Source organism: Juglans regia, chromosome 15 (genome assembly GCF_001411555.2).
Source record: "Juglans regia cultivar Chandler chromosome 15, Walnut 2.0, whole genome shotgun sequence".
NCBI classification, from domain to species: domain Eukaryota; kingdom Viridiplantae; phylum Streptophyta; class Magnoliopsida; order Fagales; family Juglandaceae; genus Juglans; species Juglans regia.
In genome coordinates, this window is record NC_049915.1 from 3,495,444 (window position 1) to 3,511,149 (window position 15,706).

A 15,706-nucleotide genomic window follows, 5' to 3' on the forward strand; every position below is an offset into this window, starting at 1 on the left:
TTGAACGTTGTAAAAGTTATATTGATTTTTCTTTGTTTAAGTAATAATTAGATAAAAAAGTTAAAAATTTAAAATTGAAAAATATTTTGTATTCAAATGATATTTGAGAATAAAGTTATTAAAAATCTTGAAGATTTTAGAAATTCTCATATTTGCCCTATATCAAGAGAATGCCGAATCAAACTGGAAGTATTATATTTTAAGTGATTTATATATTAATTATTTAAAAAATAATTACTTAATATATGTTATTCAATAAATATAATTGAGAATAATAAAATTTAAGATAAAAAAAATAACATTTTTCAAGTGGGAATAACATTATAGTAGTTACAGTAAGATGAGTAATATTATTAATTATATAGTTATACTATAATGTGTTTGTTTCTTTAACTAAATTGACTCATAACCAATCCTGGCCAGAGCTTTCTTAAATATTTAATTTATTCTTCAAATTAAATCATGTCACATAAATTGTGTGTGGTGTAAATCATTTTAAATATAATTATTTTAAATATTTATGAGATTGAATATTTTCATTTCTTGCCTAGTTGGTGAGGGCGTAAAAGAAAGATTAATAGAAAAGAATTAGTGGGTCAATAAAAAAAAAAAATTCTACTCGTCATCCATACACCACACATCACACATAATTTTTTTTCCCCTTACCATATATGTGGTATATGGATGATGAGTAGAAGATCTTAATTAGTTTAGTAGGGATAAAAAAAAAAAAATTAAAACATAAGTGGTATGTGGTGTAGGATGATGTGTAACACAACCTTTTGCTTGTGACTTATTTTATTCTCAAACCAGTATACAGAATAATTATAGTAAAATGCTTATATGGCATAATTTCAATTTAAAAAAAAAACTATCAATTGAAAAAAATATTCATACAATTTTCAGATAATTACGACATTACCCTTTAATTTTATCTTAGGCACGACACTAGGAACTTCAAATGACATTTTATGTTAGTTCTACTTCAAAAAATATTTTTTTATGTTGTTTCCAAAAAAAAAGTAATATGTTGAAAATATTTTAGACATATGATTACCAAACAATAAATAACATTCTTATAATAGAGATTATTATTTAAGCTCTACAACTATAAGATTTAAGCCAAAAGCTATATTACTCGCCGCAATTTCAAATATACAATTAATTTAAAAGATAAATTTTAAAATTTGGTGGGCTTTACACACCAACTTTAAGAATAGATTAACTCATTTCTACCAAAATGGAAGCTCCTCCTTATCTTCGATTTCTTCCTCCTACCTTACTCTCTACAATTGATTTGATGTTTCTATTTTTGGCACTTCTTTCCTTCACTCAGCTAATTCACTTGGAGATTGAAAACCCAGCTGTTATCGGGATTTTGTCACAACCAGGATGTTTCTACATTATGTACTTACTATTTGCTCATTGTTTTGATTTTCCTTTGGTTCTGCTGTTTTTCCTCCCTCTTCAAACAATAAATAAAAAGGTGGAAAAAATGGCAATTTTGCACTTGTTTCCGCAAGATTCGCTCTTCGTATCTCTCTTAGGCTTCTTCACTGTTTTAAGACCTATTTAGGCATCATCTTCATAGAGTACTGTAATTCAAGGAATTCTCAAATTTTTTAAATTTTCATACAAAATAAAATAAACAATTCAATTTTTTTAAATTCTAAAATAAAAATAATATTTTATTTAAATTTCATTTCAACTCATCTACGAAAACAAACGAGACTTAATCAATTCACAATGTTTTCAAGTTCATCAATCCTTTTGTTTTGTTAAATTGCCAATATATATATATATATATATATCGATATTGAATTGTGATGGAATTTATAGAAAATCTTTTAGAGAGAGAATCTTATTATTGCAAATAATCTTAAGACTTATTAGATTGATTATCTTCTCTTTTTTTTTTTCTAGAGTATATTAATATTTTTTTAATCAGAATTATTAATTTTGAAGTCATGTAAATATAGTCATAGTAGTTTTGAATGCAACCAAACACCGGAAATTCTTTTCCTTGTCATTTTCAAGGTGTTAACCAAATATTAACAAATCACACTAGTTCTTCCAGAAATTGTTCTCTAATTTTGTTTTGATGCATTACATAGAGAAAATCAGAGCAATTGAAAAGCATTAAATGGTCCAGTCACCAGCAAGAAAGAAAGTAATGGGTTTCAGCAACATTTCAAGAACAGGAGTACAGAAGGAAGAATCCACTCCAGAAAAAACATGCTAGAGATAGCAGGTACTCTTCATTCCACATGAGAAAGACCCCCACCACCTTCAGCCCGTGCCCTGCAAATAAGCAAATGTTTTCAGTAAACAAGATAGATGTACTAAGTACAGAATGCATCATGACATAATCAAAGAATCCGACGATATTGGAAGTTTGGAACCGTATGCAACTGGCTAAGTGCCTAAGGTAACCTTTTGAGTCCTTAGAAAAACTCCGAACTCGACACTAGATTCTAGATACAGGATACAGACAGAAGGGCATATATTAATTCATGATTTATGGGGCTATATTAATTGAATTTCACGTTAGTAGATAAGTACATTAGCATGGGCCAGAAAACAGATGTATTTACTGGTCAAACATCAAACCTGTTTTAAAGCAAAATTAACAAATCGTGATCTTATTTACAGTGGCACTGAAAACAATACCGAGCACGTTTTCATCAATTCAGCATAAATCATTTGTAATGTTCATTGGTGCCGAACACACAACACAATGATCAACAAATTAGAGGAAGAGAATCTTTCCTAACATAACAATTTTATTTCTCAGAGTCGGCGTAATATGTAAGCAAAACATTCTCTTCCAGAGGTTGTCCAATCACCCCCTAAACTGAGTTAGATGCTGAAGCCAGTTGGCTTTTAAAGACTCTAGGGCTCTCAGGAAGCAGGGATCCGAATCCCTCTAAGTATAAAACCAACAATTCGTTGATAATTTGTACAGCCTAGTCATGAAAAGAATCAGCAGCAGCTCAGCATATAGGCTGTTGATGACTTGCATTTTTCTGCTGAGTAATATGAGGAAGGAGATAAGTTCCCGGCCCATCCCAAAAAGATATGCAACTTAAGACAGTCCCAGGCCGGGAAATAGGATGAGGCCTGGAAATAGGATGAGGGTTGCCTGGGTTTACAACACATACTCTAGTCAAGCCTTTTTATAATTCCACACATAGAAAACACCAAGTTTTTCTTCACAAGAAACCCAATAATTAACAACATTCCACTACAACATCTTAGACTTTAAATCAATCAGACACACACAGATATATATATATATATATATAGAGAGAGAGAGAGAGAGAGAGAGAGAGAGAGAGAGAGAGTTACTTGTGGTCAGAAGGATTTGGCATAAGCTCATAAACGATGGTTGCAACCACATCCCTCTTCAACTGTAATAACAGGAAGAAAATCAATCATAGAACCAATAACAAGCCCCCTCGCGGTAAGTACAACCAATAAATCATCAGACCTGTTCTGTGGCAATGAGATTACCTGGGTAGCTTCACCTTTTAAGCCAATATATTGTATCTGAGTTGTGTCACCGCCAAAATTCTCAGGAAAATGCAACGTGATATTTGCCACACTTTGGAATTTAGAATACCTAATTTTATGTACTAACATAACATCAGCAAGTAGAAGATAACTAATCATGATGATAAAACCCTTGCAAAAAAGTTGTACATGAGTTCTAATAATGTACTTCACAGGCTACATCACTACGATACAAGGAAACAAAGAAACATGCTTTATGATAGGCCTCGGCGTTCAGAGAAAGGCCTCAAGCCAAATCCCAAGTATCTGGGAAACGAGTGGACGTAGGAGACGTGAAAGACGTTGCATGCATGTATGAGGAAGATGTTGCATGCGAGCAGCAGGGAATGAGGCAACGTAGACGCATGCAATGTAGACAGCAGACGGGACCGTTAAGCGAAGTGAAGAACAACACAGTGTGGACTGGGTAGTGGCTGAACGTGCAGAAGTGGAATGGGTCCTTAGTAGTTGCGAGTTTTACATCATTTATTTCCGTTAGTTTTGTTCTGTTTTTACATAATTGCATGCTCTGTTTTACGTGTGTTGTGGTCCAGTTATTAGTTAATAAGTTTTCATTGTATTTCGATTTGAAGTGTACGTGGCTTTACTTATTTAAGCAGCCAAAGTTATCAATGGGCAATCAAGAAATCAATTGTTATCAAAATCGTACGGTACTTTCTCACCCGAAGAGAAACAATTCATTTTAGCATTAATATTCTCTGAATTTGGGACCTATCATTGGTATCAGAGCCAGGTTACTATAGGAGCCAATAAGGAGCGTATTGAGCACTTGGAGTCTGGACTTGGTGCAGTTCAAGAAGGACTACAGCGAATGGAGTTTGGGATGAACAACAAACTCCACCATTTGGAGGAAACCCTCAATTGACTTTCCAATGTGTTGCTCTCTAACCCGGAGTCCTCAAATCATGGCAATCACCACCGAGAAAACCACGATGGAGGTCGGTAGATCGTCTCATCCAAAATGGCGAAGCTGGAATTTCCAAGATTTTCGGGGGATGACCCAACAGAATGGTTCAACCGTGTGAACCAGTTCTTCGAGTAATCGGGCAGGGTGGAAGCCCATAAAGTTTCCATGGCAGCATACCATCTGGAAGGAGAGGCTAACCACTGGTGGCAGTGGATTTGCAGAACATTTCGAGAAGAAGGACAAGTGATTTCATGGGAGAAATTCGAAGAAGAACTCTGGGCTCGCTTTGGACCATCGGAGTGTGAGGACTTTGAAGAAGCTCTCTCCCGAGTCAGACAGCTAGGGACTTTGCGTGATTATCAGTGCGAGTTTGAGAAGCTCGGCAACAGGGTTCAAGGATGGACTCAGAAGGCGTTAGTGGGGACATTCATGGGCGGCTTAAAAGCTGAAATTGCTGATGGAATTCGGATGTTTAAACCTCAGTCCCTCAAGGATGCCATTAACTTGGCACGGATGCGAGACAATCAACTTACACGGCAGCAAAGGTTCGAGCAATCCCCACCTACAAGAGCTCCTTTAGCTCTTCCAAAAGCCACTCGTGTAGCTCTTGCTACATCTACGGCCCCTATTCATCGTTTATCTTGGGAAGAAATGCAAAGGAGAAGAGCACAAGGCCTCTGTTTCAACTGTAATGAACGCTTCACAGCTGGGCATAGATGTCAAAAACCGCAGTTATTACTCTTGGAGAGGCATGCAGGTAACGTGGTATGTGAAGACACTACTGACCAGCAGACATTGGAGGAAGACCAAGGCGGAGGATGCCACGGGGGAGAAGAAGCAGTCGTTGTTGGACCAGTTTCCTTTTGTGGACCTTGAGGACAAGAGTTCACTTGATGGGAGGGGTATTGATAGGCCTCGGCGTTCAAAGAAAGGCCTCAAGCCAAATCCCAAGTATCTGGAAAACGAGTGGACGTAGGAGACATGAAAGACGTTGCATGCATGTATGAGGAAGACGTTGCATGCGAGCAGCAGGGAATGAGGCAACGCAGACGCATGCAATGTAGACAGCAGACGGGACCGTTATGCGAAGTGAAGAACAATGCAGCGTGGACTGGGCCGTGGCTGAACGTGCAGAAGTGGAATGGGTCCTTAGTAGTTGCGAGTTTTACGTCATTTATTTCCGTTAGTTAATATTATATATATGAACGAAAAAAGACATAGTCCTTGTACACAGAAAATATATATAAGAACTCCTAACTACATTCTAAAGACGTAAAATAGAAACAAGAATTCCTGCACATTATCCCCATGTAATACAATAGTAGAAAACCAGCACATTAGAGTATGGAAAAAAAAATTCTTCAACTCGGTCATTAAGCGTTCCTTATCTTCAAAGCAACGTGCATTCATTTCCGTCCAAATACACCATATAATACACAACGGAATCATCTTCCATACTACTACCACTTGATGACTGCCTTGCATGTTTGGCCAAAAACCCAATAAATCCACAACCCTTATAGGCATAACCCAAGCAACATCAACCCTTAGAAAGAGTTCATCCCACAACACCCTTGTTAACTCACAGTGTAATAATAGATGATCCACATATTCTCCATTCTTTTTGCACATGTAACACCAAGCCAACACTACACAACCTCTCTTTCTCAAATTTTCTGTGGTCAATATCTTCCCAAGAGCAGCACTCCATACAAAAAAAGCTACTTTCGAAGGCACACTGGACCTCCATATACTCTTCCAAGGAAACTGAATACTACCAAGTTGTGTTGTTAAGATGCTGTAATACGCCTTCACTGTGCATCTCTTGTGGTTATTAAGCCGCCACTTCATACTATTTCGCTGTGTAGGAAACTCCATTGAGTATAATAAGCTGAAAAATTCTGAAACTATAGTTAATTCCCAATCATGGAAATCCCTAATAAAAAGAACATTCCATTGCTGCACACCATGAGAGTATACACGCACATCCGCCACTAAAGCTTCCCCGTTAACTGCAATACGATATAAGGCCGGAAAACCCTTTCCAATGCATAATCTCCACACCACATGTCCCGCCAAAATCTGATACAGGTGCCCTCACCAGCTACAAAGCGTATTTGATTTACAAAACCTGGTCATCCCTTCCTTATGTACTTCCATAAACCCACACCATACCTCCCTCTCACTTTCTTAAAGCACCAACCACCCCAATCGACCCCATATCTAGCATCAATAGTTTCCTTCCACAATGATCCCCTCTCCATATGATATCTCCAGAGCCATTTTTCCAATAAAGCTTTATTAAAAATTCTCAGATTACACACTCCCAACCCCCCATTCACCACTGAGGCACATACAGTTTTCCATCTAACAAGATGGAACTTCTTCTCCTCCCCCATGCCTCCCCATAAAAATGCCCTGAAAAGTTTCTCCACTCTGTTCACCACCCCTACAGTCATAAGAAACAAAGATAGAAAATATGTAGGGAGGTTAGTGAGTGTACTCTTGATAAGGGTGAAACGACCCCCTTTTGATAAATACACCCTTTTCCAACCAGCTAGCTTTTTCTCTATCTTCTCCACTACTCCATCCCATATAGCTCTATTCTTGAAAGTTGCTCCCAGCTGAAGGCCCAAATATTTCATTGGAAGCGAGGATACCTTACAATCTAAAAGGCTTGCCAAACCTAGTATATTAGAGACCTCACCCACATGAACCTTCTTAGACTTGCCCAGATTCACTTTTAACCCTGACACTGCTTCAAAGCAAAGTAGCAAAACTCGCAAAGTTTGGATCTGGCTACTAGTCGCTTCACAAAATACTAACGTGTCATCTGCAAAAAGAAGATGTGAAATAATAATGGAACCACCAGATCCATTGCCCACCTGAAATCCCAATAAGAAACCTCCCCCAACAACAGCCTGCACCATCCTACTTAAAGCCTCCATAACTATAACAAATAGAAGAGGAGATAGTGGATCTCCCTGCCGCAAACCCCGCGAACTGTCAAAAAAACCAGCAGGTGTGCCATTAACCAGAATTGAGAACCGAGCAGTTGAAATACAATGACGCATCCATGCAATCCACCTATCCCCAAAACCAGTTCTCTCAAGCAAATATAAGAGAAAATCCCAATTCACATGATCGTATGCCTTCTCCATGTCAAGCTTGCACAGAACACCTGGACTTCGCTCCCGTAATCTGTAATCCAAACACTCATTTGCAATGAGTATTGAATCAAGGATTTGTCTCCCACGAATGAAGGCGTTCTGGGACTTGGAAATAATATGTTCCAACACTGGACTAAGCCGGTTTGCAAGTACCTTCGAAATCATCTTATAAACGCTACTAATCAGACTTATAGGCCGAAAGTCTTCAATAAATGATGCCCCATGTTTCTTGGGAATGAGAGCAATAAAGGTCGCATTCAGTGAATTCTCAAACTTTTGGAAAGAATGAAATTCATTGAAAACCTGCACAACATCACCTTTTACTATGTCCCAGCAGGTTTGAAAGAAACCCATTGTAAACCCATCCGGTCCCGGCGCTTTATCCTTAGCCATACCCGAAATAACCTTATAAATCTCTTCTTCACCAAAAGGTCTCTCCAACACTCTTACACTCTGCGGGTCAATTGCCTCAAAATGCAAAGCATCAAGCTTTGGCTTCCAAGGAACCGATTTTGAGAGAAGGGTCTCATAGTACTGAACTATATGGTTTTCTAGCTCGGGTGGAGAAGCTAGTATCTGAGATCCTGAATTAAGAGACTCAATAGCATTGTTACGCCTGTGTGAATTGTCCACTTTGTGAAAGAACTTCATACACCTATCGCCTTCTTTCAACCAAAGAGCCCTGGATTTTTGACGCCATGAAATCTCCTCTGACAACAAAACCCTCTCCAGATTTGCCATAACCATGCCCTTCCTTAATGCCACATCTTCCGAATTATCTCCCAAGAACTCTCTCTTCTAAGTCTTGCAGTTCCTCCATCAGTGTACCCTTCTGATTGTCAATGTGACCAAACACCTCCAAATTCCACTTCCTCAAGTCTTGTTTAAGAGCCTTCAATTTGCCTGCAAGAATGTAACTAGGGGTACCAATAAGCTGATACGAAGCCCACCAAGCACGTACCATCTCTACAAACCCATCCGCTGTAAGCCACATGTTTTCAAACTTGAAATATTTGTGCCCCCTGTTTTTACATAATTGCATGCTCTGTTTTATGCTCTGTTTTAAGTGCGCTGTGGTCCAGTTATTAGTTAATAAGTTTTCCTTGTATTTCGGTTTGAAGTGTACGTGGCTTTACTTATTTAAGCAGCCAAAGTTATCAATGGGCAATCAAGAAATCAATTGTTATCAAAATCGTGCGGTACTTTCTCACCCGAAGAGAAACAATTCATTTTAGCATTAATATTCTCTGAATTTGGGGCCTATCACTTTATCTATATGTTAATTACATCTACCACATCTGACTTGCTTTAGGAAAGAAAACTACTCTTGAGCAAAGGCAACATGGTATCATCAACTAGAATGGAAGGAAGGAATAATTACCTTGTTTGGTATTCTAACACACCTTGCAAATTCTCAGCCAAATCCCACTCCTCCAAACATTAAGAACAAATGTCACACAAATTTAAGTTTGAATTACAATAAATGGCTTAACAACATAAGAGGCAATACCTGAATAGCTTGCATACTTTCAGCATCCGAAAAGTCAATGCCATCTCGATTGATGAACCTAATTTAGAAACAAAAATTATTCTGAGTGTTTTTTACCCCTCTGCAAACAGGAAAATTAGTGGGAATAGAAACTTAAAAAAAAATTCATATCAGTTAAAAGAGTGCCTGATCTTATTTTCCTATAAAATTCCTGGTGTCAGTGTCAAATATGAGGTCCATACAGAATAACAGATGGTCGAGTATTACTGTGGTTCATTTCTTTTTAACATACTAAAAAATTAGCAGAATTAGATGCCCTATATCTTGAAGATACTTAGCTGTCCATCCAGGGGAGAGGGAAATGGACAAAAGAAATATTTAGTAGAAGAGGAAGAAACACATCTAAATAAGCAGGGACTGGCCAGGCTGAAATAACTGTATATTAATGAAACTATAAGTAACAAGTCCATATTTTCATGTATGACCACAAAATGCTATAGAAATGGCACTAGTTAATAAAATACGTCCAAGTTTTTGACTGCAAATGGATGCAGGATGAATATCATATTAGTTCTAGGTTGGCATTATAAGAAAGATAGAAGGCTGTTCCTAAAAAATCTATGTCAATATGATCTAGTTGATAGAATAACTGCTTGCATCGTTAATCTAACTTGCAAAATATAAAAACCAAAATGAGAAATCAATATGAAAAATGAAAAAAAATATTAAAGGTTAAAATTACGCTCTCATCTTCGAAGGACTTGTTCCATCAGCACCTCCAACAATTGAAATGCTCTTGATCTTAACATCTGACGTGAATCTGTCACAATTAATCCAACAAATAGAATGAAAAACATTTTTGAGCCCTTGAGAACAGTTTGTTTTAGCAATTTTTCTCGTGTTTTAAAGATACCAGACTCTATAAAACATGAGGAATGACTTACGGAATGAAAACGAGTAACTCTGGATCGCCCTCATTGCTCTCCAAGTGTTCCTGTCACAGCAAACAAAATCACATGAGCTTCATGCAAATGGCAACATATACTGCATACAATAGCAACAATTATTCACGATTATTCAACCCTGAAAAAACCCTGAGAACAGCATTACTATCTAATCCTAGGCATGCTGGATGCATAAAACTGGGTGACATTAGTGCTGAAATGAGTGCTATGAATGTGATTGTGAGATACTTTGGGCAGATAATATTGTCTTTTTTTTATAAGTAAGAAGTAATTTTTTTATAAGCAAATGTATAGGCAAAGCCCATGTAAACAGGAAATATACGGAAAAAAAAACTCCTAAATACATTCTAAGAAACAGAAAGCAACAACAGAAAATCATGAGCAGAAGGAAGCTCCATTAATCACTAAAGCAGAAAACCAAAGCAATAGAGTGCACAAAAAAGTTTTGGAGTTTCACCGAAGTACACTCCTTATCAATAAAACACCGCTCACTCCTTTCCATCCAAATGCACCACATAAGACACAAAGGAACCATCTTCCAAGCCACATCCACTTGAGAACAATCACGAAGTCTGTTCCAACACGCAAGAAGATCAACCACTCTCAAAGGCATCACCCAAGCCAAACCGGTTCTACAAAAAATACCATCCCACAAGCCCTTGCCAACTCACAATGCAAAAGTAAATGATCAATGTTTTCCCCATGCTTCTTACACATGAAACACCAATCCATAACTATAAAATCATGCTTCCTTACATTGTCCAATGTCAAAATTTTCCCAAGAGAGGCAGTCCATATGAAAAGGCAACTTTGGAAGGCACATGAGACCTCCAAATACACTTCCAAGTAAAAGAAGGACTATTCTGAAAAGTCAACAGCTTATAATACATGTAGAGAAAGAAAAAACAAAGATGTTGTACATAAAGAATAAGCTGTGATTGGTGTTGTATGTGTCGGAAGGGGGGTGAATCTGTGGACCATCTTCTACTACATTGTGAGTCAGCTAGAGGGTTATGGAATGAGGTTCTTGGTAGAGTAGACTTGGCTTGGGTTATGCCTGAGACAGTTGTGGCGGTTTTGGCCAGCTGGACAAACATGAGAGGTATTCGACAGATTAAAGTCGTGTGGAAGATGATCCCTATATGCATCATGTGGTGTTTGTGGCAGGAGCGCAATGAACGGACGTTTGAGGACAAAGAGAGATCGATGGAGGAATTGAAAGTTTTCTTTCTTAGAACTCTTTGTACTTGCGCCATTGCTGTTGACTTTAATGGCCTAGATTTTCATGATTTCCTTATCTCTATTGCTCCTACTTAGCTAGGGCAAACTATAGATGTATCAAGCTTTGCCTATTCTTTGATTAATAGAATTTATTTAATTATCAAAAAAAATAAATAAATAAAGAATAAGCTGAACAAAAAAATAACATACACTAGGTGGAAGTAGAAGCTATACTGGGTAATTTTGTCAAGTGCACATTTCTTTTTACTTATAGAAAAAAAACAAATTGTCAGTGCAATGCAGACAAACACAAAGCAACAGGATGAAAAGAAAGGAGCTTGTGGTCTTATACTTTGGCACTAAATAACATGGACAATGGAGAAAAGGAAAATTTTCACACTGGCTTCTGTAATTAGCTAGATTTATATTGTAAAACCAGAAAGAAAAATATCCTAATTTTAGATAGAAGGGACATAGTTGACATGAGTCATGACCAGCATATTAACCCCAAACTTTTCATCACCATTTTTTTCCTTTCAAACTCTGTTTCAAAGCAGTAACTTTCTTTGTTAAAGAGAAAGGTTGGGATGCCAAGTCAGCCTTGCCATCCAACAGTGCCAAGGGGCTTGCCTTTCACATACATTCACACAAGCGTGTTTATGCATTTCAATTATACTTTAAAAAACTACCATTGACATGAAGAATATAAAAAAAGAAGTGGATATTCAGGCTAATCACCTCAGAAGAACTAAGTCGCTGCTCCCAAGCTTTAAAAACTGACTTGACACTTCCTGGAACAGCCTCATTCAAAGCAGTTACCTAAGAAACAACCCAAATTACTTCTCAAAATTTAAGAATAAAATAAAATAACCCAAATAATCATATAAATAAACAAAAAAATACTACATTTTCTCAAGGAGGAATGTTAATGCATATTAGTTGCAAGTATAGTCAAATAATGACTCTGATGGAATGTGGCATCCTGTCAATCAGCAAAGAAGAGCTCCAGTGATCTATATCGCTTACCATACAGTGAATTTTTCTATGTAAGATGGTATTCCTATGCCACAATTGAGGAAATTAATCAAGTTTCACAGGTATTATTAGAAAAAATCTATATCATTGACAAGATTATGAAGTTACAGAAATTACAACTAAAATTCCCCTACCCAAGCATACAGTCAAGTTTTTTTTTTTTTTATAAGTAACATACAGTCAAGTGTTTACTGCTTGACCATACGTATGACTATTAAATAAAGTCTTAATGAGGCACGGATTGATTTCACACAAAAGGCATAAGATAAACAGCACCATTTATTAAAAGATCTGAACCATTATCCGTTTTATGTTTAAAAGGATAATATCTATATTCAATGCGTGTATATCCTGATATCCACCTCTCATTTATGTTGGGGTATGCCAAGTCCAGAAGCTGTGAAACATAATTTCAACGGAGGTACATTTCCTCTATATAGATAGATAATAAAAGAAATATATCAAATATGGATTGAAATTTACGATCGAGACAACACTTTCAAGTTTCAACCACATATTTTAACCTTCTTGGACACCCAAATGAAGAAAAGATTCATCTCTAAGTAAGACTCAGCATATTCCTAAGTAAAATAAGAATTTAGAGAAACAATGGCTGTAGAAAAGTGAAACTGGGGGTACCATCACTCTTCTTAAAAAAAATGGCTGTAGCAAAGTGCAACATATGCTGATCCTCAGCTTCACAATATCCTCACAAGATCACCCTAATCCTTCTCAACCAAGAAGAGATCCCCAAAGATTCCAAAAGGCACATTCTGAAAACATAAAACTCATTTTACCTTGAATTCCTTTACACAAATTCCTCAAGTGCAAATACAGCCAAAAAATGCTTAGATCCCCAGGATTCCACGAGAACATATCATATCCATATTTTTTTTTATACGTAATCAAGAAGTTTTATTCATAAAAGTAGGCAAAACCCAAGTACACAAGGAGTAAACATGAGAACATATCAGATCTCCATAGCCACGTGCTTTCTAAGATTTCCATCATGACTTGCAAGGCCCTATGATCTAACCCTCCCATTGCAAGTTACACAATGTCACCATATTCATCCCTCTCAAGGTACAGCTTCTTTCGCCATTCCAATCTTCTCTCCCACTGATCCCCAACTGCCTTAAGGTAGGGCATCGACTCCATTCTAAATAGAAAGCCAAAAACCCAGCTTGCAAATTCTCATACCAAAACCACTTCTATCTCCGGATTCTCCACTATGGGTTTGACCAAAAAAAAAAAAAAAATTCACCAAGGCCTAAGGAGTATCGTAAGGTTAATATCTGAAACTTAACACGTTTCTACTTACAAACTGATTTCATTATCTGGATATTGTAAGATATGAAATAACATGCAAGAAACCTCCTCTCCCTTCCTCATCAAAATGTTGGTGTTATGATCCTAAGGGTTAAAGGTTTAACCATTGATCAAAAGCCCTAGGATTGTTGGATACTAATTTGGTTGAAACCTTAGCTCTTAGGATCATAACAATTGGGTTCCCCATCCTCATATCAGCTAAGCAAATTGTTGATGAAACTCCAGAACGGAAATTATTTGTGTTAATATCTTCATGACTCAAGTTGCATAACTCTCAAATAATCCAAAGGAAAACCTTTGTAACACTCAAATATTTCTACAACCCAACTACCAAAACCGAACCTGGAAGAAGATAACCCATTGAACGACATTACACACAATAAGCTGGAACCGAGTTTGTCTTACAAGTTACAACCTCCAGCAAAATGGTGCAAATAAGATTGTAGCATTTAATTCCAATGCCAATACAGCATCTATGTATAATTATTTATGAAACAACCAAGAATTATTTCGACTTAAGCTATTCAACATTATATATCAGGTTTCTTCGAACAACCAACCAAAAGATGGCCGCCATTCATAAAACTTCGATTTTTGTCGAATGAAGCGGAACGGAACATACATACGTGCGTAAAGATGAGGAAAGAAAACGGAGCGAAGTGAGAGACTTACCTTAGAGATGTCTATGTGCTTGTAAAGAGACCAATCAGCGGAACAATCGTGATCTTCGCAACTGTGGTCGTGTAAGCACGCCATCTCGGAATCAAAAATCTCAGAGCTAAAGCAATGATCATCTGAAACGAACACGGAAAAAGGCATTAGATAAACAATGGAGATTTAACGACGTCGTTAGACATTTTCGTGTGTCTTGAAAGATAAGATAAAAAAAGTTCGTATAATTTTCAATCTTTAAATTATTATAAATTTTTCAACTTTTGCATTCCAAATTGTTAACGATTTAAACTTTAGTATCGTTTGGATTGTGAAAGTATTTCATTTTATTCTATTTTATTATTATAATTTTTTTAAATTTACATATAAAATATAATAAATAATTTAACTTTTTCAAAATTTAAAATAATAATAATATTTTATTAATATTTTATTTAACTTTAAATTTATATTTTAATTTATCTCATTTCAACTTACTATCCAAACCACACCTTAAATTATGAGAAAATAATTTATAATTTACACCGTTCATTATGTCACTTCTCTGTTTTCCTTATAAAAAAAAAATCATATGACTTCTCATATTTTTTATCATTCATCTTATTAATATAAGTTGATGAATTAACAAAATGTTTTCTTTCCTTTTTTTTCTTTATTGTGTTGATTATGCAATGTTTTAAGAGTTTGACAGATCAAAGATACTTTAAAAAAATGTATAAAACCCAAGAGTAATGTTAGAAACACTATCAAATTTATGAAAAATGATAACTTACATAAAAATCTTATAAAAATAAATTTATAAGTTGATATGTCTTGATTGTGAGACAATATATCGTAAATCATTTTTATTATAAAGTAAATATAATTTCTCATATCAACACGTCAATATATATAATTTATTTTTTATAATATTTTTAATAAACCCAACACTTCTCAAAATTTATTACACTTACAAATTCATATATCATAGATGAACAGGAGAAATGCTTGGTATAAAACCTAGATTAATGTTAGAAACACTATAAAATTTATTAGTAAAATGCTAGAATCACGAGACCTTCATTTACAAACTCACATGAACAGTGTATATGAATAGTGAGGCACTAAATGAGGTTTTTTTTTTTTTTATAATTATGGTAAAGTTCTTAAACTTCACGTAATCGATTTGAAAAAGAATGAGATATATTATTAAAAAATTAATTTTTATCATGTGAGTCTCATATTTTATTCATTTTTTTTAAAACGATTACACAATTCACAGTTATAAATATTTTTTCTAGTAAAATTATCATACAAATTTTAATAGTGTGCTATACACATCGATTTGAGAATAGAATAACTCATA

The 15,706-nt window shown here is 35.8% G+C and overlaps 1 protein-coding gene across 1 annotated transcript; it reads right to left on the minus strand.

The window, feature by feature from the left end:
• Positions 1-1,988: 1,988 nt before the first annotated feature.
• Positions 1,989-14,571, minus strand: LOC109008854 (PITH domain-containing protein 1). The gene is made up of 9 exons (XM_018989091.2): positions 14,362-14,571; positions 12,064-12,144; positions 10,084-10,133; positions 9,882-9,959; positions 9,161-9,218; positions 9,032-9,081; positions 3,514-3,622; positions 3,349-3,410; positions 1,989-2,301 (listed from the first exon to the last, which is right to left on the minus strand). Exons 1-9 carry the CDS (start codon positions 14,506-14,508, stop codon positions 2,259-2,261), a joined length of 678 nt encoding a protein of 225 aa, XP_018844636.1. The 5' UTR covers positions 14,509-14,571; the 3' UTR covers positions 1,989-2,258.
• Between the last annotated feature and the right edge of the window lie 1,135 nt (positions 14,572-15,706).